This window comes from Urocitellus parryii, unplaced genomic scaffold (assembly GCF_045843805.1).
Source record: "Urocitellus parryii isolate mUroPar1 unplaced genomic scaffold, mUroPar1.hap1 Scaffold_83, whole genome shotgun sequence".
Taxonomy (NCBI): Eukaryota; Metazoa; Chordata; class Mammalia; order Rodentia; family Sciuridae; genus Urocitellus; species Urocitellus parryii.
In genome coordinates this window covers 1,157,242-1,183,362 of record NW_027554189.1, presented here as the reverse complement: position 1 = coordinate 1,183,362, position 26,121 = coordinate 1,157,242, and the positions used below count along the sequence as shown (strand labels likewise).

Below are 26,121 nucleotides of genomic sequence, written 5' to 3'. Positions count from 1 at the left end.
AGGTACTTTCCCCCGGGCCTGTAATATTTTCAATTTTGAAATCTGACCAGAGGGAAAGTTTCAGACCTTTCAGAAAAGAAAAAAAAAAGTGAGACGTTTCTATTAACAAAATGTATTCAACTTTTCTCCATAATTTGTTAGTGCTATTTTTCTAATCATAGATGTAAACTTTAAAGTGAGAAGACTTTGTTAGATATTTGTTCTAAGAATTTTGTTTGGGGATCCAGTTTTGAAAAATAAAGACAAAAACGAATAATAATGAGGTAAATGGATATATTTTTTTTTTCTTTTAAAGGTGTAGAAAGCCCTGGTTTAGGTTTCTGTACATTTATCTTTCTAAGGCATTACACAATGTCATATTCTCAGCAGAAATGAGACCACAAAATCTGGTCTCGAGTAGAAGTAGGTGTGAATTCTGGCTCCTACCCTTGGTTTAGGACTCTCAAACCCCTGTCCAGTAAGTGACTAACGGTTAATACCTCAGGTCTATTTTGAGCAAAGATGCCAATGAACTGGTCTGGAGAGGGCTTGAATCCCTTGTGGAGCAGCGCCGAGCCTATGCACTCCGACATTTCTGCCACCTGAAATGAATGAGGAGGAAAAATACATAAATCAGAAAAGAGAATCAGGTCCCCTCTCAAGGAACAAAGCTTACTAGGTGACAGACTCATATCTCAGTCAGAAAGCAGAGCTGAGCAGAAAAGGGGAGGTAGCTCTTTGTTTTAAATTTTTGCAAAATGCAAAAACTGATCATAAGGTTCCTTCTGCAAAGCAAATTATTATCCTTTAAACTGTGGCAGGTTCACAGAGGATGAGATGTTAGCTTCTTGTCTATTTCTTTTTTCTATTTTAGTTTTTACAAAGTTGCAGAAGCCATACAGGGACATAGTTTTGTTTTTGATTTTTTGTGCTTATAAAGAACAACAAAGTAGCCAAAACTTGTCCTTTGTTCTAAACAGAAGCAGCAAGTTTTTTGAGACTTAAAAAAAATATAACAGCAAGCTCTTATCCCTGGACTCAGTTGTTCCATTCTTGAGAATTTATTCTTGGTAAATAATTCAATTTTAGAAGGAAGTTTTTAAAAAGCTTTATATACAAAGATATATATTTCAAAATATATATTATTAAAAAAATCTAGGGGGTGGGGAAACCAGTGACTGGATGGCTAAGTAAATGGTGGTAAATCTCTAAGGAAATGCAACGTAGCTAGGTAAATACATGAGAAACCTATCAAACAGGGTAGTTTTAGTAACAGTGATAACCAACATGAGTAAGTACAAACTTGCATATTATTATGACAAAGAAGTAAAACTAGGTAGAGTCACAAAAATTAGCCAGTGCTATATAACCAAGCTTGTCTTCTCCCCATTCCTACCTCCAATTAACTAAATATTTTTTTAAATCTTAATATTTGGCGTTCTTTTCTTTATTCTCAATTGATGAATTCTCAAGAGTACTTTCAAAGCACACCCATGCCCATAGGAAATGTAGCCACACCTGTCCCTGCCAGGAATCCTGTTGGATCTGGCTCATGGTGCCATCCCAGCCCTACCAATGGGAATCAGACCAACACAGCTGGGGTGACAGCAGGGTAGCAATGAACAGGCTTAGCACCTTCTACTCTGTGGCCTCGTCCACAGCTCTTGGTTGCATTTAAGGGCTTGGAACCTGAGAAATGCCTGCAATTGCTGGCAGAGTTTATCCAGACAATATGCATCTATTTTTATTTCTAGAAAGATGGGTCCTTATCTTCTAAAAGATATCAGAGGGATTCTTAAACTTCAAAAGGTCAGATTAACTGAGCTAGTAAAAGGGAAAAAAAAACCAACAAAACGATTTAAATCTACAAATTGGCTTCAGTTAAGTCTTAGATCTTCACCAGTCTCTGGCTGAAATGTTCAAATCAGAGATTAACACCTTGAGAAACCCTGGTGATTTTCAATCTGCCTTGAAAACCCAATCTGCAATGGACATTTCACCTCTCTTCCAGCCAATCCAGTAAGTGTTCACCAATTCTGTGTTATGCGTCCAACACAAACCATGTTTTTCAACCACTTGTGGAAATGAGGGATCTTGGAAACTACAATTTGGATAGGAAACCACCTTCTGGCTTTGGTCAGGCAAAAATAAAAACAGGGAAATCCCTTGGGTCACCTGAGTTACAGCTCCTTGGGCGAGGTGTGGTGAGTCCTTTCATCTTTTTTTCTCTTGAGAGAGACAAATACTCCTCCCGAGGAGCCTTGCGCAGTCCTGCACTTTCCAAGGAGGGAAGTAACCCTGTTTTTGCTTCTGTGCTTTGCGGTTCCAAATGACAACTCCCTTTTTCAGACACACCCTCAGACAGACCAACTACTAAAAACACCTTTTGCACAAAACATAGAGGGAGGAAATTAATTTGTATTCATGAATTGTCACAGTTGACCTAGCCCTGGAGCAGGGACCCGGAGCCCAGGGACTGACTGACTGACAGCCGTTTCCTGGACAGCTGGAGGGAAACAAATGCTCGCAGCTGTGCCTGCCTGTCCTCGGGGTTGGACCAGGGAAAAGCAATGACATCTAGATTTGGTGCAATCATAATAAAAATAAAAAGTAATGGCTTCCTGCTCTGTGACCTGTCGCTCATACTCACAAACTGCTGAACAGTTAAAGCCACCCGTCCGTGGCACCTAGATAGTGACAAGAGTAAAAATACCCAGACCCCAGTTCCTTTGTGTTCATATAGTATGGCAGGTGTCTTCTCTGAACATCTGTGATCTTCCCTACAGCAGTGCTGGGGCTAAATGCCACACTCATAGAGAGATGACCAAGGACAGCTTGGAGGGTCAGTATAATGCCTAGAAGAACCCTACAGAAGTTGGCTGCAGACTTCACTTTTGATCCTGGTTCTGCTACTGATCAGCTGTGACCTTGGGCGAGTCACATCTCTTCCTAGGGCATGATTTCCATGTCTATCAAAGGAGAGGGATATTCCCTATTGGGGTATCTAAATTTACTTGTACCCCTCAAACAGAGAGAAGTAATCCTACTTCCCCAGAGGTCTGGGGAGGAGTCACATGCTTCAGGTAGTTTCTAGAGGTTTTTTTTTTTTAAATGATAGTGCATTTCACAAAGCATCTGCACTGGTTTTAAAATGAAGTGCTTTAGACCACCAGTTAAATTACTTAACACGTTTTCCCACTGAATCTTTGTGTCAAGTTTCTCCATGAATGCTCCATGTTTATCCTAAAGCTTGGAGCTAGTCCAGCACATGCACAAACGTCCTAGCCCTGGAAAGCTCATTCTACAGCATGCATGAATAGCTCTTAGTGTGGAACTCACCTGTTTATAGGAAAGCCACTCATAGGGTTGGTCTGGCTTCTGAGAGCCTAAACAAGGGCCATCATCTAAAACAGGAAAAAACAACAATAAAGCAAGATGGCTTACATGTATAAATATTCCTGTGTTTTAATCTGCGTCTTATCTTATTCTATAAAATATAAGGTAGAATCTACTTTAGCCTTCAAATTAGAAACAAGGATTTCTGGTTAGAAATGTTTTCTTCCTGCATTTTTATTTTATTTTATTTTTTTTTGTGTGTGTGCTTGTTTATTTGCTTTGTTTCTTAAATAAGGAAGGAGAGAAATAGAAAAGAAAAGGCAAATATAACTTTTAAAGACAAACTTATGAAATTCTCTTTAAGCACCCTATTGGTTTAGACTAGGAGTCAGTAAACAAGTGGCAAGTAGATCTTGCTATAGGTTTTTCTTTCTTTTTTTTTAATATTCATTTTTTAGTTGTAGTTGGACTCAATATTTTTATTTATTTTTATGTGGTGCTGAGGATTGAAGCCAGGGCCTCGCACGTGCTAGGTGAGCGCTCTACCGCTGAGCCACAACCTCAGCTCTTGCTATAGGTTTTCAAGAAGAGATCTTCCTGATATTTTCTAAAAGTTAAACTTTAAACTCCTAACTTGGAATATGAAAAGGAAAATACCATTTTTGATGTGCCCAAATTCTGATGACCAAATGTATCAGCTAAGCTCACATGGAACCCTAATCACATGGGTGAAGTCTTGATTGCTGATGAACATGAATGAAGAAGATGCAACGTGAGGGGTAATAAAGGTGCAACTTGTGAAAACAAAAGTTAAGAAATATCAGGATGTGTTCTGATTCCAACGTAGGTACCAAAGAAGCAGAAAGAGATCACTACACACCTAGCTTCACTGCTTCAGGTTTGAATGTGTGAAGGTGTTTTCATTTGCTTTGGGGACTAGCAAGCACAGGGAAGGAAGGAGCCTGGTCCCAATTACCTGGATGTATACCCTGGAGTTTGAAGTACCAGCCATGAAGATGGGCAGACACAAGCTGGACACTGACTTCTTTGCCACCCCTAAAAGCCATCCTGGTGAAAACAGAAAGAGCTTATTCTCAGACCCTCTTCAATTTACAGAGACGATAACAAAGTCAGGGCAGTACAAGACTAACAAGTTCTATCAGATGCTGTTTTCAGATAGGGGATAAATACACTGACCATATAAAATGACATTATTTTATTCCTCGAGAACCAAGATTGGCAAACTACAGCCAAGAGCCAGGTCAAACTACAGCCACTGCCTGTTTTTGCAAATGCAGTGTCCCTGGCACGCAGCCATACTCATTCATTTACATGTTTTCTGAGGCTCCAGTTGCCCGTCTGCAGTGAGATAGCCCAAAAAGCCTACAATATTTACTGTCTGGCCCTTTACAGGAAAAGCGTGCCAACTCCAGCTCTAGCACAGTGGTGGTTAAGCCGGAGGCTCACCTGCAGAACTTAAAAAATGTTCTATATACTGGGCCTACTTAACAAAATCTTTGATATAAATGAATGAGGATGAGGCCTGGGCCTTACCATTTTCTAGTGTCCCCAAGTGCTACTAAACTGCACCTAGGCATAAGTGTTTTTTGTTTGTTTGTTTGTTTGTTTGTTTGTTTTGTTTTATTTTGTTTTAATGGTACCGGAGATGCTTAACCACTGAGCCATATCCCCAGCCCGTTTTTTATATTTTTATTTTAGAAACAAGGTCTTGCTTAGTTGCTAAAAATCAATGCTAAGTGCCTCACTAATCTGCTGAGGCTGGCATTGAACTCTCCATCCTCCTGCCTCAGCCTCCCGAGTTTCTGGGATTACAGGCATGCACCACCTTGCCCAGCTAGATAAGAGCTTTTATAAACAGGGAACTTCACCTTTACAAATAGGTTCCTAAGTGCAGTTTTAAAATGCAATTTTTAAAAATGTTAGGCTGGCTTCTCCCATCACCCCATAAACTTCTGATCCCCTTATGCAAATGCTAGATTTTCCTCTTCCTTTATACTTTAATCCTTGAGCAGCTCAAGAAAATTAAAGTGTAGAATATAAAGCTCCCCAGAGGGGCTGGGATTGTGGCTCAGTGGTAGAGCACTCCCCTAGGACGGGCGGGATCTGGGTTCAATTCTCAGCACCACATAAAAATAAAGGCATTGTGTTGTGTCCATCAACACCTAAAAAAATTTTAAAAAGAGTTCTTTTATTTAAAAAAAAAGCTCCTGGGGGAGGGGGGAGAGTGACTTGCAAAGTAGCTTCCTTTAATCAGTATAGATGAAGAAGATAACTTATTTTCCTTTTTCTCCAAAACACATATAGAAGAACTTTCATTTTCCAAGAACAGCATAGTAATAACAACAACAAAAAGTTACTCAATTTGTCAGAAGTACACTGTGCATCTCCATTCTCCTAAGTGAGTACCATTCATTGCAAACAATGGGAAAAATATATAGATATTTTTACACACACTTTTATGAGGTCTTATGCTTGGCTGCTCTTTTTGTTGTGGATATTTACTATCACAGACAAACTCTGACACTAACTTTCAAAAATCTCATAAATTAAATAATAAGCAGGTAAGTCTGCTTTTCCTTTGAGGTGGAGCTTGGTGAACCTGCTATAGGACTAGGTTCAATGCAATGAGCTGAGCAATCCAACTGTACCCGTACCAAGAAGAAGAAAAAAAAAAAACAAGGCACTTCTTGAGTGCATATTGCTTGCAAGGGATTATAGAGGATAGAGAAAGCAATATCCCCCAGTCCCTGACTTTAAGAAGATTATAATCTAGCTAACAAACAAAAGATTTAAATAACAAAGCATGGATCCCAGAAACCATTTCTATACAGGAACCTGGTAAAAGCAGAAAAAAATGAAATGACTAAAACAAAATAGGGCATTCCTTCCTTCATGGAGGAAACACTAATGGAGAGTCCACTGTGTGCAGACATTATAACACATGGGTCACAGAAGAGCTCACTGAGGGCTGCCCTGTTCTCCAGGAGCACAGGATGATGGGGCAGGATGCCAAGTAAACACCTCTGTACCATGAGGTTTTTACTACAGAACCAGCATGAGGTACTGGGAGGGAAAAGGGGAGATGTGCCTTACTTGGGCACAAGGAGTGAAAACAAACCAGGAAGATTTTACAGAACAGGTGAAGTGAAAGTTTTTAAAGACATATAAGAATACTTCATGAGTTAGGCGTGGTGGTGCACATCTATAATCCCAGGAGCTCAGAAGGCTGAGGCAAGAGGATCACAAGTTTGGGGCCAGCCTAGGCAATTTAGTGAGACCCTGTCTCAACATAAATAATGATTATGATTATAGAGCTACGGACATGCCTCAGTGATAAAGCTCCCCTGGATTCAATTGCTAGTATTGCGGGGAGAAAATACCTCATCAACCCTGGATGGGGGTGGAAAGAATAGGCTTTATGATCAGGAAGAAAAAAAATGCAGAGTCTCGAGGGTGGTAGACAACAGAGGTGGTCTTGCTTGAGGGATATATTCAAGGGAGAGAGGTTGGAAAGGAAGCAGGCTTCTTAATATCACAATTAATAATTAAGGGTAATCTTATGAGCCAATGTGATAATCCCATTCCCAGTGTATCTTTCTACAGAACTCTGCTTCCTTGAGATGTCAGTATTTCTTTCTCAAAAAACAGTCTTGTCCCACAAGCTTGAAAAGTGCTGGATTTGACCTCATCAAACTCTTTACTGCAGGAGACCTCAGAGTCTTTCAGGAGCTCATGCACATGTGATTCTCCATAAAATAGGGGACATATTTGGCTGTGGAGCCTCCTGGACCACAGGGAACACCTGGAGGGTCCAGAGAGCTTTGGGGCTGGTTCTGGACAAGCTATAGGAAGAGACAGAGGGGCTTGAGCAATGCTAAGTAGGTGAGAGATGAGAGAAAATGTTCCTTTTGGAAAAAGAAGGTAACTCTTTCTTTGTGAACAACATTTAAGCATTAGTCACACAAATGCAGTGGAGGCTTACTTGACACCTGAATGCCCCTCTGGAAACCTTCGTATAGCGTCCTGACGTCATCATGGAAGTACACCAAAGGCTCATCACTGTCAAGAAGTGCGGACCTTCGAGTACCATCACTACCCTATTGAAGAAGACAGGCAGAGGAGCATGTTAGAAGTGAAAAATAAAAAGCCTACAACATGAGGTTTTAATGGCTCAATGAAGCTAATTAACATCTACATTCCCTCCCATATTTATCATCTGGGGTGAGGACACTTCAAGTCTGTTCTTCTGGCAATTTCCAAATATATGATACATCATGATTAACTATTGTCACCATATTGTAAAACAGAACTCCTGAACTTATTCCTTCTAGGGTCCACCATGAATAAAAAAAAAAAAAAAGAAAGAAAGAAATCGTATATAAAGAGAGAGAGAGAGAATGAGAATTATTTTTTAATTTTTTTTTTTTTTTTTTTTTTTAGTTTTCAGCGGACACAACATCTTTGTTTGTATGTGGTGCTGAGGATCGAACCCGGGCCGCATGCATGCCAGGCGAGCGCGCTACCGCTTGAGCCACATCCCCAGCCCCATGAATATATACAATTTCTATCTGTCAATGAAACATAAATAAATAAAATGAAAAGCTCACATGCCCTGCCCCCTTGCCCCGTGGCATCCCCATCATCCATGCTTACGAGTATCTGCTGAATGAATGACAGGCAGGACTTGTGGATGTGCTCATATGAATCAGCCTTTCACTGGGAGGTAAGTTCAGGCTCCAGGGAAGGAAAGCTGAGGCAGGAAACTGAGCAAAAAGCCAAGAGGCTCACAGATCTACAAACATCTGTCCTGCCAGACACAGCTAAAGAGAGCAAGAGGACAAAAAGAAACTGCCACTATCACAGACAGGCACTGTGAAAATCCTCAAAGCGCTGCCATCAACAGGACGGAGGAGAATCCTACTCTGCTGGTGAAAACGACACACCACTCAGTGTTACCTCTGTAATATCATCTGCGTTCTTTTCAAGATCATTCCTATTGTTCTATCTGCTCACTGCAATACAATCCATTAGGAAGTCTGGTTTCTTGTAGAGCCTCTGATAGGTAAAATTTTCATCTACAAAATATATAGAGGTGCAGACACAAGTCCGGACTGGTTTTATTGACGACATAAATAGGCGTGGAGATTTGATATTGCTGAGCACCCTTCTCTAATTTGTCTTCATCTGCTGGCTCATAAGTGTATTCACCATGTACACCAGCTCCTAATTCAGGATAAGACAACCATTCCTAGCCTCATGTGGTAGCAGGAGCAGCTGTTGAGCCTCTGGGTCATTACTGCTAGGGGTATCCACAAGAATCCCCAAAGCATTCTTTATAGACTGATAAACAAAAGGTCAACTACAACTGATAATGGAGACTTTTTTTTTATTTCAGAAAAGGGCCTCACGTGTGCAATGGCCAGGAAACTCGTGAGGGAAATTATACCGAGATACGATAACTTCTGGAACCACAAGAAAGCACTGTCCACAAGTGGAAAAGATCATTTCCAGTTTAAGTTCTGATGAAAGAAAATATAAAAAACTCATGAAGCAGGGGTCAAAGAGCAAGATCTCAAAGAACAGATAGTCTGGACAGGCAGCTGGAACCAAACATTCCGGGGAGGCACCAATGTGGTGATGAAGTCTGTATTCATCGATTCTTTCTTTCTTTCTTTCTTTTTTTAAGTGCAGGGGATCAAACCCAGGGACCTATGCATGCTAGGCAAGTGCTCTACCACCGATTCATATCCCAGATATGGTTCTTCTTAAAAATTACAACTTTTCACTCCTCTTCCTATAAACTCTTTTGCTTTTTTGTCCTCCCCTTAATTGATAATTTAGATGCTGTTTTAAAACTATTTGAAGGATTCAGAAGTATGTCAAGGAAAAAAATATTACTAACTACCACTAATAATTTGATATAGTTCTCCAAACCTTTTCTTATGTTTATACATTTATATTCATTCTTTCAATAGCTACTATATACTAGACATGGGTGTTAATTTTGGGTAGGGGGAGCACCAGGGATTGAATTCAGGGCACTTGACCACGGAGCCACATCCCCAGCCCTATTTTGTATTTATTTAGAGACAGGGTCTCACTGAGATGTTAGTGCCTCGCTTTTGCTGAGGCTGGCTTTGAACTCATGATCCTCCTGCCTCAGCCTCCCAAGTGCTGGGATTATAGGTGTGTGCCACCATGCCCAGCCTTTTTTTTAATGTTAGGGCTTGAGCTCAGAGACCCAGGACCTTGTACATGCTAGTCAAGTGCTCTACCACTGAGCTATATCCCCTTCCCTCATGTTTAACTCTTGATTTATAATATTTTTATGGAATAAATATGACTCAATAATGTATGCTAATCATAATACTGCCTTCTCTATCTTGGAAGAAACTTTCTAATAATTACAACCATGACTTTAAATATACTTATCAACTATAACATGTTACTTTATAAAGCAAAGCAGTTATTCTTCATGCATCCAAAATAAGAAAAAGATCTTCACTTTATAGTATCATGCATTAATATTAATCTCTGAGATTCTATGTCTACTTCCAGGATTATTTTTAGTTAAATAAGAATGTTCCTATAAAATATGAATGTATAGGGGAAAAGGTTCACTCATACATTGCCGATGGGACTCCAAACTGGTACAACCACTCTGGAGAGCAGTATGGAGTGCAATGGAGCCACTATTTGACCCAATCATCCCACTCCTCAGCTTATACCCAAAGGAGTTAAAATCAGCATACTGTAGTGACACAGACACATCAATGTTTGTAGGAGCTCAATTCACAATAGCCAAGCTATGGAACCAACCTAGGTGTCCTTCAATAAATGAATAGATAAAGAAAACATCACACACACAATTGAATATTACTCAGCTATAAAGAAAAATGAAATTATGGCATTTGCTGGTAAATGGATGGATGGAACTGGAGAATATCATGCTAAGTGGAATAAGCCAGTCCCAAAAAATCAGTTCTCTCTGATATGTGGATGCTAACCCATAACAAGGGAGGGTAGGGAGGGGAAGTATAGAAGTTCGATGGATTAGACAAAGAGGAATGAAGGAAAGGGAATAGGAAAGACAGTAGAATGAATTGGACATAACTTTCTATACTCATATATAAATACATGACCAGTGTAACTCCACATCACATGCAACACAAGAATGGGATCAAATTGTAATGGGTTACACCCCATGTATGTTTACTATGTCAAAATATACCCCACTATCATGTATATCTAAAAACAACAAATAAAAAAATTAAAAATATCTGAATGTGTAGAATATTAATCATATAACCAACCACATGCACTAATTACAGTACAAATCCTCCATAAACTATATATTTACCTTAACAAATAGACTAAAATCAAAAGGAATTTGTGGTTTTATACTAAGCATCAGAAGCGTCTTCAACTTATGAAGCCACCAAAAAGAACCAGGGAAGGGGACAGAATGACAGAGAAGAGGGAAAATAAGGAAGAGTGAAAAAGAAGTAAGTGTTACAGGGTGCAGAAGATCCAACTGCCACCAATAACTCATGCCTCCTGGCCACTGACCCAACTCACTAGACTGTTGAGACTCAGCTAGAAGTACAGGTAGCCTGGCCAGTCCACAGTGAGGTCCTCCGGCACTCTGCTTAGGATGGAACACTCTGTATCTCCCATCAGGACATTAACTCATTCATGGAATTTCTCAATGGTATCTTTGGAAAAGCACAACTGTTTCCTATATTCTGCAGAGTGGTTCTCATGGCTGTAAATGGGGCAGATGCGATTCAAGGGAACAAGACATAAGCTTGTTCTGAAGGAGCCTAAGTCTTGCCCTTGAGTGACCAAAGAGACTCCAAGGATCCTTGGCTGAGAAGAGTCTGGAAGATGTCAAAATGGACAGGCAGGAGGAAGCCTGGAACCTGAGGAGCACAGGTTCATCCTACAGTCAAAGTCCTCAGTCTGGCGAGCACCTGGCACTTATCAGAAAAGGGAATTACCAGGGCTGAATCAGAAACTCTGGGGGTGCAGTCCAGTAACTGATGTCTCAACAAGTTTGTCAGAGGATTCTGGTACAGGTTAAAAGTTTGAGAAGCATCATCCTGGAGCCATTCTCCAACAGAGAAGTGGTGAAGGTCAAGGCAATGCTTTAGAAAGAGCAGGGAGTTCAAGCAGTATGTAGAGCAGGATGCAGGGAGAGACTAGATAGAAACCCATGTACTAGACCAGGTTGGTAGGCAAAAAGAGAGAAGCCCCTCAGCACCGATGCACAGCGCCTGACAGGCACCAGTATGTGGTAGAAAAGGAGGAAGGGGATCCAAGGGCTGAGAAGAGAGCAGTTCCATGCATACAAATGGAAGGCCTGGGGCCAGAGGGTAGGTTTGAAGAAAGAGACTGGGTTTAGCTTGGACATGGAGATGGTATCCCTTCAAGACAGGCCAGCTTTCTTGGTCACCACCCCAATTCTCATTTTGAAAATCACTGCTCTAGAGGATCATTTTATAACAAACTTTTAGTTAAATAATCCTTTAGTTAGGTTTAAATTTTGAGTGGTATATAATCTTTAGGATTTTGAGAAACATGAAGATAAAACTGCCAAATCAAAGCTAAAGAAGTTAATTATATCCCCTTATAACCTGAGGACAAGATATTTATTACTCTAATTAGCAATTAAACTAATTAGCAAAAGCTTGAAAGGGAAGCAGTGAATGAGATGTATGCCCAAAAGAGGCGCTAGCTTTAAGACACAGGTAAAACAGGCAAAAAAGTTACAATGCCACTAAATAGTAAGGCATGTACTGGAATTTTCAAAGAAGGATAAGTGAGATGGGTGCAAGCACACAGACAAGATTTTGTGCTTTGAAATTTGTTACTTTTTGAAATAATCACATATTATGTTAAAGAATCATCATATTTTATATTAAAGAAGTTTTGAGCTTTGAAGCTATCCATTAACTACCTGAAAAGACACCTCTAAAAAAGTATAAAAATAAAGGCCCCTCTAGGGGCAGCAGACACTTCTGAAGGCTGCTTCTAACTTGCAAAAAAAATCATCATATTTGATGCATAAGTATTCCCATTCTTGAATAAAAATGTTGTACAATACTGAGTATTTGCAACCTCAGTTACACCTACAAGCAGCAAGGACAGCACTTTGCCTGCCGGGAAGCATGGCTAGAACCGTTGGAGCCGCCAGTGTCTTCACATGTTATGAAATAGTCACTTCAAAAGCAGGCATTTAATTACTAGGTTATCCAAGTCCACCTGGCTATTTCTAGGAACGTCTATGGAAATGGAAAATAATTTAAGTGTGGGGCCTTCTGTCATAACCTGCTGATTGGAGGTTGGGGGAGGAGGCAATCAGTTGTGCTCAAGAAGCTAAAGAGAGCTAAGGAGACAGCTCTGACCAGTCATGAAGACTGTGAGTCAAGGAGATTATAGGGTTTTTATGCCTTCTGTTATAGGCCCCTTTCATGTGGTTACATAGTTCTTCCAGTTTTAAAACAAAACAGTGTTCATTGAACACGCTACAGCCAAGTCAGTGGTCACCATTATATTCTCCAACATATATATGAGCTAAGGTGCCTTGGAGGTCAGTCTCCCTGCAGGCTGAATTAGGAAATAAAGGCTCAGGCTAAATTAGAATAATAAAAGTTCAAGTTCTCCTTCAAGGCAGGAAGGGAGAAAGCTAGGAGTAGAAAAACGATGAACATCTAAGGATCCGCTGCTCCCAAGACTAAGGCTCTTGCCAATACTTGATAAATAGGAACACTTGCTGACGAGTTATTCTGTGCATTTTCATATTTAAATGCAAAAGCAAATTACATCCCTGAGATTTCTCAGAGGCACAAAGGCCCAGGCTTTATAAATAGTGGTCTCACTCATACCAATCTACCTAATGCGTGTCTACAGGCCTTATTAGTATCAGGTAAATGCCTTATTGGGCTACTGTTGTTCATGCTCAAGGGAGGGTTGGAAGGGGGAGCAGGAAAAAAAAAAGAAAGACAAGGCAGCGAGGGAGGAAGGGAAAATGAGAGGAGGAAAAGAAAGAAAAGGAGCAGTAAGAAGTGACTTCTAAAGAGTTTGCTGACCACTTAATTTTAACACTACATCCATCTTTAGGGGAAAAAGCAGCATGTGGAACCCCAGTCTGAGAGGTAAAAAGTGACTCCGCGCTTTTTCTGCATAAAGTATATCCTTCCTAGCATTTACGTTTTATAGATCTCTTCCTCTGGCCAGGCTAGCAACCTTCGTTTCTTTTTATAAAAAAGAACAAAACTGCTTTTCTCTCCAGTGGCCCCTCAGAGGGGGTCTCTGGCCATCAATTTCCACAGAGGCTCAAACAACTCTAGATTCTGATGTAGAAGACCAGTTTTGTTTTGTTTTGCTTTGCAGTACTGGGGATCAAACCCAGGGACTTGCTTGTGCTACTGAGCTACACCCCCCCTGTGGACGAGGTGTTTTAAAGGTTAGCCTATGAGCAAACCCCTCCACATCCCCCACAACAATTTCTGATAATGAGCAGGACATTTGGATGACACCTGGACTGTATGCTTCACTACAGAAAGTCACAGGGTAACAGTGAACCCTCGGGCTTGCTATCCACTACATTACTGGCTAACTTCCCAAGATCCTTTACTCAAGTGCAAACAAAGCTTCCCTGTAACAGTCAATGCTGGGTTTCCAGTCACACCTGCTTGAAGGTGAGTATTTACTGAGTACTCATTAAAAGCCAGTCACTTTCCAGATAAAGAAACAGTCTGGGGGGGGGGGGGACACTTTCCCTTTCTAGTCCCAGGTCTATGAAATAATAGAGCAGAGCTTCAAAGCTAGCTCAAGGGGACACCTGGTCAGGTTAAAGTTTTGCTTTGTGGTTGCAAGCAGGTTCCAGACTCGCCCATGGGTCACTCACCTGCATCCGTGAGGAGACAGAGTCCAGAGCACCATTGCTTAGCTGGGCATTTTGATTCTTCAACACTTTCCTCTAATTCTCAGAACTTTCTGTTCTTTCCACTCCTGGTTCATTCTCCAATTTCTAACTTCCTGAGCTCCCAAGATCCTAATCAGAGGATTTGATTGAGGGAGAAGGTGGGGTGGGTGGGGGGTTATGACCGAGCTTAGCAAAATAGCTAGCTCCTCACCAGAAAAAGTCTTGCCACTCACAGGAGGAACAATATCATCCTCCCACCTCAATGAAAGAGGAGAAAGTTTCAAGTCACAAAATCCAAGTGGCCACAAACACACAATGTTGGGAGGACTACCTACAGAATTCTTACCTGGCAGCCATTTAGAACACACACAGCACTTTGCTTTACCTCTGCCTCATCTACAGGGACCATATCTCCTACCCTTTGTTGCCAGCCTTTTGGATTGTCGGTGTGCAACAGGGATTTTGTCAAGTGGCACACAGGAGGCAATGTTTGTCATTTTTTATTTGGCCCCGATTGGCCCCATTTGGGGGAGACTGTTTAAAACTCAAATATTAACAGCATGCATTTCTGGGATTTATGTGTACATGTGTTCCTTGTTTAAGGAGTCCTGTGAGAAGTGGCATCATTTCAAAATCACACAGTGTTTTCAGACCTCCTTTATCGTATTTCTGTACAGTGAACATTAGCTTTTTCTTCCTACTAAAGGGAACCCAGAAACAAACACTTCTTTAAAAATAACAATCAACCTCTTTCTTTCCTCAAATTCCTAAGACAGCTACTTAACTCCCCAGTAGCCTGGTCTTGGCATGAAGATCAAAAACTCTGCCTCTGGCTCTCTCTAATTCCCGCCCCTCACCTGCAGGGCACTCACCCAGCTGCCACGGCTCCTGCTGATACTTCCTCCACCTAATCAAACCCCTAGTCACTTGCTAGAGTGTTTCTAAATCCGCACAAAAATATTATAAACACCTTACCTCAGTTTCCTATGAGTGTAGTTAAAGAAAAAGTATTTTAGAATATATATATATTTTAGAATATATATATATATATATATATATATATATATATATATATATATATATATATATATATATATAGTTTGTTATTAAGAAGCCTGCTAAGTTTTAGAAAAGGTGCTAAAGTTATCTAAAGGTATGAAACGCTGAAGTTTGCACACTACCAGAATAATACTTCTGAGCAGAAACAGCACTCGAAGAACACTCTCCATCCACCCTCACCATCCCAACTGCTAGGATTGCTTGCTGAAAATGCCCTTATATGTTTGAACACTTTTCAGGAAAACATGGCCAAGAACTCTTGGAATTGCCCAGGGTAGAATTAGGTAGTTAAATCTTTGCTCACATCTTTATTTGATCACTTAAATATTATACCATGATCAAGACAAGGGAGACATAAGCCATGGGGAATATGTGGTTACAAATGCTAAGTAAATGCTACGATATAGATAAGATTGACACTAGGAAGACTCCAAGTAAGAAGCCAAAGCACTAGACAAGAAAACCCTCTGCAGTCTCATTTGCACCTCTGATCAAAAATATATCTAAAAACTACTCGGACCTAAGGCCACCCAAAGGTGAGAATGAGGTTTCTATTTACAAATGACTACAGAAATATAGATGGTGTCACATTTACAAACAGCAACAGAAATAACCAATGCAACAACTGTTCCTAACCTCCGTTGGTACTCACATGCTACCTTCCACCTGGATCAAACTCATTAGTCTAATGCCCCATCCTATGGCTGGCTTTGACATTCCTGTAGACTTCCAGGATGGCATCAGAGACAGTCAGTGATACCACCATCCAAATCCATCTGCCCTTCTCCGACAGCTCCCTCTCAGGCTTGACCCTAAATGTCTGCCTCACGGTAGTATTTGATCCTGCCCAATTCAACAAGAGCTCTCCAGCTCAGAGCTGGTCCCTGACGCTCCAGTCCAGGAAGGCATCACCTTTTTAGTTTATATCATCATTACCTCTACAAGCCTCTGGTGTGAGTTTTCATGAACACTTATGAATCAATGACCTGTTTTCTTCTCTTGAAGAAATGACTTATGCCAGTTTACAAGTGACTCTTTACATATACACCTGGGTATAAATTGATTATATGGAAAAAATGATTCTATCAGCCACAGGGAAAAAAATCCTACTCCATAATATGCTCCATACATATCTGCTCAATGTGGACTAAGAATTCTAACTCATGTTGCGGTGTGCATCCGAGTCAAGAGGTTTGTGGTTGGCATGTGCAGGCCTTGGCACTGAGAAAATCTCCAGTGAGCTGTAACCTTTGGATTTTGAAACCAATACACACAGGGTAATACTATATTTAGTTTACTTCTTTCAAGTTCTTACCCGAGAATGACCAGTTTTAAGAAATGAAAACAGGTTATTCTCATTACTTAGCTCAAGGATGGCTCTCACTCTCTGCATGGATAGGAGTCCCAAGCAGTTCTTCGCACTGACCTATACATTTTCACAAGAGAGAGGCCTGTTACATGGCTCCAGCCAATTGCATCTTCAGATTCACCTGGACTGAACTAAACTTTTCTTATTCTCGGATCTTCCCTTGCCTGAGCCCTAGTTATTTATATTACACAACTTTCAAACTGCTACAGTGAAGGCAATCCAAAAGAGTCCCAGATCTTCCACTGATTCTATGGCATAACTTCATCTCTCTGGGTTCAGTTTTCTCATGTAGAAAATGTGAGTGTGAAATGAGAAGACTTTTAGGGAAGAAGAAAGCTAATATTTCCTGAATACTTATTGTGGGCCAGGCAGACACTGTGTAGCTGAAGGAGGGCAGAAGCCATCACTTCTGTTTTCTAGATGAGGGATGTGAAGGCCACGAGAGTCAGGGGAACATGCCCAGGGCTGTCTGGTCTAGCAGAGGAGACGGCCCACCCCTGCCATGGCTCTCTGGCTCCCCAGTCCTTTCTGGCTCCAACATGCTCTTGTCCTTCCCTCAAGTGAAGCCACTAGGTCTGAGCCCTAACCATGCCAAAAGGTTTCCAGGTGTGCCAGGGAAGAGCATCTTCACTAGAGGGTCATGGCTCTTAATCTGACCAAGCAAACTAGACCGAAATAAACAGAAAACCTTGCACATTGAGTATAAAAGTGTTTTTAAAACAAATAAACTCCACAAAGACTGCTTCCATCCTCTGCTCAAAGTTACAGAGCAGCAGTAAACACAAAACTTCAGAGGATGGTGCTCCTCACTGGCCAGCAGGGACAGTCTGGCTTCAGGTCACTGCTACGGGTTGGTGAGCTGCCACAGAATACACAGGCATGGGACTCTTGGGACAGGGTATGCTCAAAAAAATCAGACGATGCTCAAAAATTTAAGAAAGGCTTCTGGACTCTTGGTCCTAAGCCGAGCTGCCTTGTGTAGGCTACAGTGTGGGGCTTCACTGCCTTTCCCGTATGGATCCACAGCATGAGAGTGCTGACGTCCTCTTTACGGCCCTGAGCATTCATCCAGAGGAAATTTAAAAGGTGTAGTTTACACAGATTCTCTGTGCTACTGCTTTAAAAAAGTGGAGCTGGGAAACAGCCAGTGTGGGCTGTGAGGAGAAGCGGCCAAACCAAAAGTGCAGATTTCTCTTGTTTTCATATGCATGCAAAGCTGATGGGAAGAGGAGAGTGATAAAAACCCGGTGAGACGGGAATGGGCTAATGGTGCTCCTGGTTCTCAAAGCAGGAACAAAGCAACAGCATTTCTTTCTGATCCTCAGTCCCTGAAATAGTTCCAGATTAACAGGATTTTCACCACTATCTTATGAATGAATGAAGCTCTTCTTTCCCTGCCACAGAAATCCATATGACATATATCAAAGCATCTATAACTGGTAAACACCACACACACACACACACACACACACACACACACACACATATTTTTGAAAGGCAAAGCAAGTTCAGTATCTATTCCTAAGACCTATGAATTCTGAAAAATCAGCGCTCTATTTCTATAGCCATAGAGAAAAAAACAGGAAGTCTGTATACCGGATAGTAAAATAATAGATTTTATTTATCTTTCTGCTTATCTGGAGTTTTGAATTGTTCTACAGAGAACTTGTATAATTATTTTAATAAGGCACAACGACTTTATGCTAAGCTAGAACTTAAAAACCACATTGTAAATGCCCTTACAACTTCTTACATAATAAGAATTAGGCATTTCTTACACTTCTTGCTAAATTAGAAATGTCTACCCTGTGTCTTTGCCAATACCCTTGCCAAAGTGATGGCAGTGCCACCGAGGAATGCTTAAAACCTCTTGCCAACCTCTTAGGGAAAGTTAAATTCTACTCCTTATCCATATGTAATTAGCAGAGGTAAAATATTAAGCTACCTTCACCTTCTCAATAGGAATAAAATATAAAGCCAACTTTTCTCTACAGTAGTTCATTCATTCTATGTTTCTATAGATCTGGCATAACTTGGGTTGGTAGATGAAAATTTCATATGGATGAATCTAAGAATTTGTCTAAAACTAAAAACTAATACTCACTAATAACAAAATGTTCGTAAGCCAGCCAGGGCTCTCTGCAGAAGGATTCATATGCTCCTCCTTGGCATTCAGCTGAGAAAAAATGGGAAAGGCCTCTTATTCTACCTCTACACCTAAAAGCAGTAAGTGAGGGGATCCTGTGTTTCACAACATCCTTCTGCCTATGTGTTGAAAGTTATAAACACTGAAAATTGACCTAGGGAGAGGAAAGCCAGCAGCCACAAAGCAAAGAGTAGGTAAGGGGTCAGAGTGCCACTGAGAACTTGGCTGCTTCTTCCTTTCAACCTTTCACGTTTTTTTGTTTTTTAATGAACCCTACAAAGAGATGAAGAAGGCAACGAAGGCAGAGCAGGAGCACTAAGAAAGAATCTTCCTGAAAGGGTCTTGAGGTTTCCCTATACCTTCCCACCCATTAGCCCCTAAATGCATATGTTCTGATTTAATTTTCACAACTGGGAGGGCGTGACCTTCACTTTGACCTGCTCATATACAACTGTGGCACTCAATGATTCAAGCTTGGGTGTCTCTCGAATGCTCTCGTTTCTTCTTGTCCCATCCTAAATGCAGCAGCTGTTACTCTGACAAGTTCCCATGCTAGCCCTATGCTATGTGACATCCCAGTGTCCCTTTCTACAGTGTGAGGATGAGTTCCCAGTAGCAGATGTTACACAAGTGAAATTCTCCTTCCTGGAACATTGGAATGTTCTCCTGCTGGAATGTAATACCCCTGGGGACAGAGGCTATCTTTTTACTCTTATAGAATTCTCCATGCCTACACAGAGCCCAAGCCAGGCTGGAAGCACAGTGTGACCTCTGGAATGCTCTTCTGCGACTGTGGAGAGATGACCGACTAACAACAAACACCTCTTCTGTCCCTGGGCCCTGAATTTTGGCTTCTCTTTTTACTATTACCAAGAACCCCTGTTTGTTGAACACATTTCTGTTTTACGCAGTGTCCTCACAAACACATATTGGAATGTGACTGTGATTTTGATATATCACCTTCAAAGGGCTTAACCAGTGGGGGCAATGCAGAGAAAACCCAGGAGGCAGGCTGGGTCCCTGACTTACCGGCACTTCCACTGACTGCATGGAGAGGTCACATGGTGGCTTCAGGGCTTTGGGCCTCGTGGCGTACCAGAAAGTTGTGATGGCTGCAAACGCTCCAAAGCCCATAAGTGTGTTGGTCGGAAGGGTGCGCACGTACTGCCGGATGTCAACCAGCTCTGGCATTCGAAAATACCAGAACAATTCGTGGGCTTGCATGGTCCTGTGCTGGTGGTGCCCTAGGTCAAATTCTGTCAGAACAGAAAATGTCACATTCATTACAGAGAGAAAGGATGCCTCACCAGAATCCCCAGAGGCTGTGGCATTCAGCTCGCAGTCTAATAGCCCATGATCCGGGTCGTTCCCTGGCTGTCAAATTTCATTTTTATAAAAAGAATTTAGGAATTCATTTCTGTTCCCTTTCTCCATTATCTTGTGTTTAAAAAAAGGAAAGAAAGAAAACAAATACATTACCTTGCTTTTATTAACCACACTAAAAAGATTTTACTCATAAAGAATTCTTACCACAAGATGCTCAAATAAGTGGCACCACAAGTTTCTACCTTCTTCTGGGATATTACATCTCTGCTTTCCTCCACCTAATCAAATACACTCCACTCCCTTTAGCAAGGCTAATGGGGACACAAAGGCAAAGATCAGACAAGCCCCAAACCACCTACAGTCTCAGAACAAGTTCCTCAACTGGTAAAACAGACCAATCCAAATTTCAAAAATGTCTCTGACCTTGCTGGTACTCTTCCCACCACAAAAGTGGAATATAAATGCTGGAAACCCACAGATGGCTATTCTGACTAGATCATTTTCTTTTATATTCCCCAGGACATCATATCTAAAATAAATAAATAAATTGGTGTCCATAAACTTTAAACCAAACACTGGAAACCTAGAAAGAGGTTATCATATAGTATTTGAGAGAAAGTATAGATTAATATTTAGGATCCAAGATTCTGGAATTAAATCTGGCCTCTCCAGCTTGTTAGCTATATGATTTGGGACAAAATACATTAGCTCTCTGTACCTTAGTTTTTTTTTTTAATCTATAAATGAAGGTGAAAATAATACCTATCTCATTGGACTTTCATAACTACTAAATGTTTCAAATAAACAGTTTAGGATAATGCCATACCCCAGAAAACGCACAATAAATGGTAGATATTGCTATTATTTCCTCTACCAACAGTCTGTGATTAGTCCGGAAGACACAACAGTAAGTTACTCAGATGATAAAAAACGATGCTTGCCTACAGTTTGCAAACTTAAGAAGTCAAAACACACAGAAGAAAAACAGATGAATAGCTTGATAGATGTCAAAGCCTCAAACTTAATGTTACAGACAATTTATACATAGTCTAAAAACTAAATGTGCAGTACCGATAAATAAATGAGAATAATTCTAGTAAGAAAAATGTTGATGAAGAACTATTCTGAAGATTGGCAGCAAAGGGAAGGAAATAATAGTAAATGAGCTGGAAGCTTTTTCTTTGGTAATTCCGATAAGTGTGCACATTGGCACTCTAAGTTCAGATGGTACTTGTGAGCTACTTACTATATATTTCCTTAAATAGCTAGGTTACAAGACTGAAAAGATTTTTCTTCTGTTCAATATAGACATTTTCTATGTAAACTCAAATCTATACTATTATATATATTTTTTCAAAGAGTAGCAAAATATTAAGCTGCTTTTACTAAACAATAACGTCACAGGAACCAATATAATGCTTGGGCTACTATGGCTCTGGATAAGATGTGCATGCATGTAAGTGCATGCACACACACACACACACACAAACACAACATACACACAAACACACAACATACACACAGAGGGAATGTCAAGGTTTAACATGACGAGAGAAAGAACAGATAAGCCAATGTCTTCAGGTCAAAACTCTGGAGAGAAAGCTCCAGCACTCACAAAACCACTCACCATCTGTGTCACCAACAGCTGACTTCTAGGTGACATACCACTGCAGAAACAGAAAAGGGAAGCAGGCTGGGGGTGGAGCGGGGGCTGGAGGCACTCGGCTGGCACTTGCCTGGCCTGCCAAGGTCTTTCAGGGCACTCGTCACATGCCGAGGCATACACTGCTGCCCAGTGGGCTAAAGGTAACTAGCAGACAAAATCCATACTTGACTTCTCAGGAGAACAGGGGGTGGGGGATGGGCCAATGAGGAGCTGGGAGCAGAGTCACCCCATTGCTCCACCCATGGGCAGGGACCGGCATCAGTGAGTGCTGCTGCCAGTACCAATTCTGCAAACAGACACTGTTTTCTTTCTGCTCAGCTTCCCATCAAGAAGAGACAATGGGCGCGTGCGCATTCATTCATATATATATATATATATATATATATATATATATATATATATATATATATATATTTTTTTTTTTTTTAAACACTGGAATGAAATAGGAAGTTGGGTGCTTGGTCTAACCAACATGAGACATACCCAGAAAGAAACAGATTGCTAAGAGCTCACTCAGCACAGACTTATTCTAGATGAATTCATAGGAATTGTGCTAGTCCCATCACTGTGCACATCTGAGCACCTAGGTTGTAGGGGCACTGTGCTAGGAGTACTGAGGTGAATGTGTCAGTGGCTGGGTGTGGCCTTCAATGGGCTATCTAGTAGGGGAGACACAAAATTAAACAAGCAAGGTCCACCTGGCATCAGGGAGGGTCTTTCCAGGCAAACTGTCCAAACAGTATTGCAACTCTACAAAGACAACAACTTTACAAGTCTAATGTGCAAACTTGCGCTGCCCTCAAATCATTCCACCTTCCAGTTGTCTTCATCACCCTGCAGCACTTCAATCTGAAAAGGAATTATTCACCCCTTATACCCCCCAACCCCAGGTCCTTCTCTCTTCTTCCCCCAAAGTTTCTTCAGTAATTCCCCACAAATTCTAGATTATGTGAATTCACAGGTGCTATTCAATAGAATCCCATCCCTGAGTGAGAAGAGCAAACAATTCCCTTCCACACAAAGACAGTCATACACAGGAGATTAATTTGTCCATTTTAAGCATCAGCAGTCAAGCTACAGTCTGCACTACACCAACAGGAAAGTTTAATAAGTCTGGGAAGAAAAAGTTTTTAAAAAATCTTCAGAAAACTGCAGACTGAATGGCTCACATGGAAGAGTATTTTATTAGATGCTAATCTGTAAGGCTAAGCATTTAAATTCAGCCAAATTCCTACATTTAGTGGGTGATCACGATAAGCTATTGGAGGTTTTAAGCCATTCCGCTCAGCTGGCGGCCAGGTAACAAGCTGCAAACCAACTTCAATGAACAAATTGGTTAATACTGTACATGGGAAAACTATGTATAAAAACCAAGACAATACCCCATTTTGATCCTTGTGAAAAACAACTCTCATGGATGAAATGGACAACATAATCTTTCCCCTTCAATTCATCTGCTATTAAGAAAAAGAAAACGAGGGGCAATAAATAGCCCTGATGTGCTATATGTGATCATAAACACCATGCCTTATGACTGAGGTTTAACAAGTCTCTAAGAAATATTCACGTACTTGCTAATAAATGGTTAAAACTAACAGATGGATTGTGTTCTCATTTCAATGGTGTTCTAGTTGGAGGTTTTTTTTTTTATTCTTTCAAAAGCAAATTTCCATATCGTCATGTAAAGAAGTTTATAGCCCAGGCATATAAATCATGTTGCTGCTATTTGCTAAGAATATGATTCAACTGGCTTAAAGGCTTAGGAAGCTGGTATTTCTAAGTTGTGAACACACAAGTCTACGGACAGCTAGCTTCTCCTGCTACAGCTACTCTTGGGCATCTTTCTCCCCTCACTTACAAAAAGTGGATTTGCTCAGCTGGGTCTTTTGAATTGCCTATGAAAAAATTCAAAACGAAAGTCTAAAACTACAGAAATGACATGGGATGTAACAATCATCAGGGAAATCTGTCACAAGCCCAGTGTAAAGAACCAGAGCAGAGGACGCCTTTAAACAGACATGAGTAGAAAGAGAGGGAGCATCTTACTGGAACATCACAATAGCACAAGATGGTGAGGAAACCAAGGCCAGAGACCAATCTACACAAGTGATACCTAACTTCTGCTGGGCCACTGACCCTATCCACCATGAACACCCACATGATCATCTCACAAGCAGGGCTTGCAAGCCCCCTTCAGCCAGCCCCAGTTAAGAAACCGTGAGAACAGGTTCTCTACAGAAGGCTGAAAGCACCCCCTTTGTTTGACCCTAGCTTGGCAGAGCTCAGGCCTCTGAGAGGAACAAGAGAGCAACAGCCAGGCCATTTTCTGTTCTTTCAATTTGCCACTCCAGAACTGTTGGATTCTTGCTCCTTCACCCTGGCTGGCAAATCACCTAAAGCTAGATTTGTTAAGCCACCACCTCCCGAACCAAAAGAGCAGTCGGGCTGTCCCTAGAGAGAGGGAGGCCCAGACACTCCAGAGAGACGCCAGGTCTCCCAGTTAGAGAGGGAGGCAGAGGTTGCTGTCCAAACCCTCCCCATGCCGTGGCACTGCTGCCCTTGGCAGAAGAAGGACAAAGACCATTTGGATAACTTTGGGATCCCATGCACAAATAAGCTTGTAGACATAATCCTGTAGTTCCACAGAAAATTAATTATTCCCATCCACGGCCTTGAGGCTTTTCTTCTCAACTAAGTACAATAAACTTTAAACCAGTGGGTTTTTAATTTTCATTAAAGGGATTCAATGGTTTATCAATTCAGTTTCCATGAAGATTAAAAATGGAGGAACAAAGCAAACAAAGGTGGCCCTGTTTTTACAAACTTGATTTCATGAACTCTTCAAGTCAAGCTGAATCTAAATACTCCAACACTTACACCACTTTCCGCCCATCCCTCCTAAAACCATCAGAGAAAGAATGGGACATAACACTTTCAAAAGCAAGCATAATGCAATACTATTTTTTTCTTTTTAATATTTCATTAGTTATACATGGATGCAATATCTTTATTTTGTTTGTTTATTTTTATCTGGTGCTGAGGATCGAACCCAGTGCCTCACATGTGCTAGGTGAGCGCTCTACCACTGAACCACAACCCCAGCCCCTGCAATATTACTTTTTAACCAATAAGATCAGAGCCATACCTTGCCCATTCAGGTTGGCCACAGGTAACAACTATTATGTGTGCCACTGCCAAAATAAAAAATACCAAATGTGACATGTCCAACTCGAAGAGAAAAATTTTGAGATGTAGATGAAATTGACAAATATTTCCTTATTTCCACATTCATTCAACTCCATATATATTTAAGTCATCTGAAAAATTACTTTGAAAATACCGTTTTTTAAAAGATTCACATTCCATTAATATTTTACTCAAATTCTTTAAACATGCACATTCAAACAAGGTCTTAGTTATCTTTAAAGCCATTTTCTGAGGCATCTAATCGTTTTCTGTGTGATGCCATCATATATTTCCCTTGCATTAAATTAAGCTGAAGCATTTTCCAAAATCATGCATGTACCTACTACTGAAAAAAATTCTCTCAGATCACAAGAACCTATTTAAATAGAACAGTAAAGAATTTTGTCCTATAGATCCACATTTCTATAACTAAATCTCATGCTTCATTGTTTCAACTGATTTTTTTTTTAAAAAGGGTTTTATAACAATATCTAACTCTGGCCTTTGTAAGTTCAAATACCAAGAACTAGTTGCCCAACTAGTTTTAAATTTCTTTGTCTTAAGAAGGGTCAAATTCAGTGATTTTTTTTAACCTTTACAAGGACCCAAGACTAGGATTGGCCAATATGGTTTCAGGACAAGCAGCTTTCTCTGTCTGAGGCCATTTGGAAAGTGGCTGACAGCATGCCCTTATAATGTGAGAGCTTTGTTAAGACTTTAATATTAAGACTCATAAAGTATTTGGGGGAACCCTTCTCTTATATTGGAGTCTAAAAATTATTTCATATCTAGATGGGAGTACAAACTGAGGAAAATTGGCAGACCCATTCCTGAAGCTCAAAATTAAAACATTTAACACAGAGACATACACAAAGGGATTTTTGAGTAAAAAAAATAAAAACAAAAACAAAAAGCAACAAGGGAGCAGTAAATGCAAAAGAAACCCAAGGCACATTCACTTTCCATCACAGCTGCATGGAGGGGTACAAGACTAGCTGGCCCTCAAAGGATGGGTATAGTCTTAGAAAATGGAAAGGGTAGACCGGTTTGTGAGCTACCAGTCCGACTTTTAGAGACCTTCCTCAGGTGCAAGAAGTAAGGGT

General features: G+C 40.7%; 1 protein-coding gene across 1 annotated transcript in view; it reads right to left on the bottom strand.

The window, feature by feature from the left end:
• Positions 1 to 259: 259 nt before the first annotated feature.
• The window catches only part of LOC144252995 (uncharacterized), a 37,749-nt gene continuing 11,887 nt past the window's right edge, over positions 260 to 26,121 (bottom strand). The window contains exons 3-6 of the mRNA XM_077794981.1: positions 19,870 to 20,096; positions 7,319 to 7,433; positions 3,319 to 3,383; positions 260 to 581 (exon numbers count right to left, since the gene is read on the bottom strand). Coding sequence (XP_077651107.1) covers positions 423 to 581; positions 3,319 to 3,383; positions 7,319 to 7,433; positions 19,870 to 20,096 — 566 coding nt within the window. The 3' untranslated portion in view covers positions 260 to 422. The remainder of the gene's footprint in view (positions 582 to 3,318; positions 3,384 to 7,318; positions 7,434 to 19,869; positions 20,097 to 26,121) is intronic.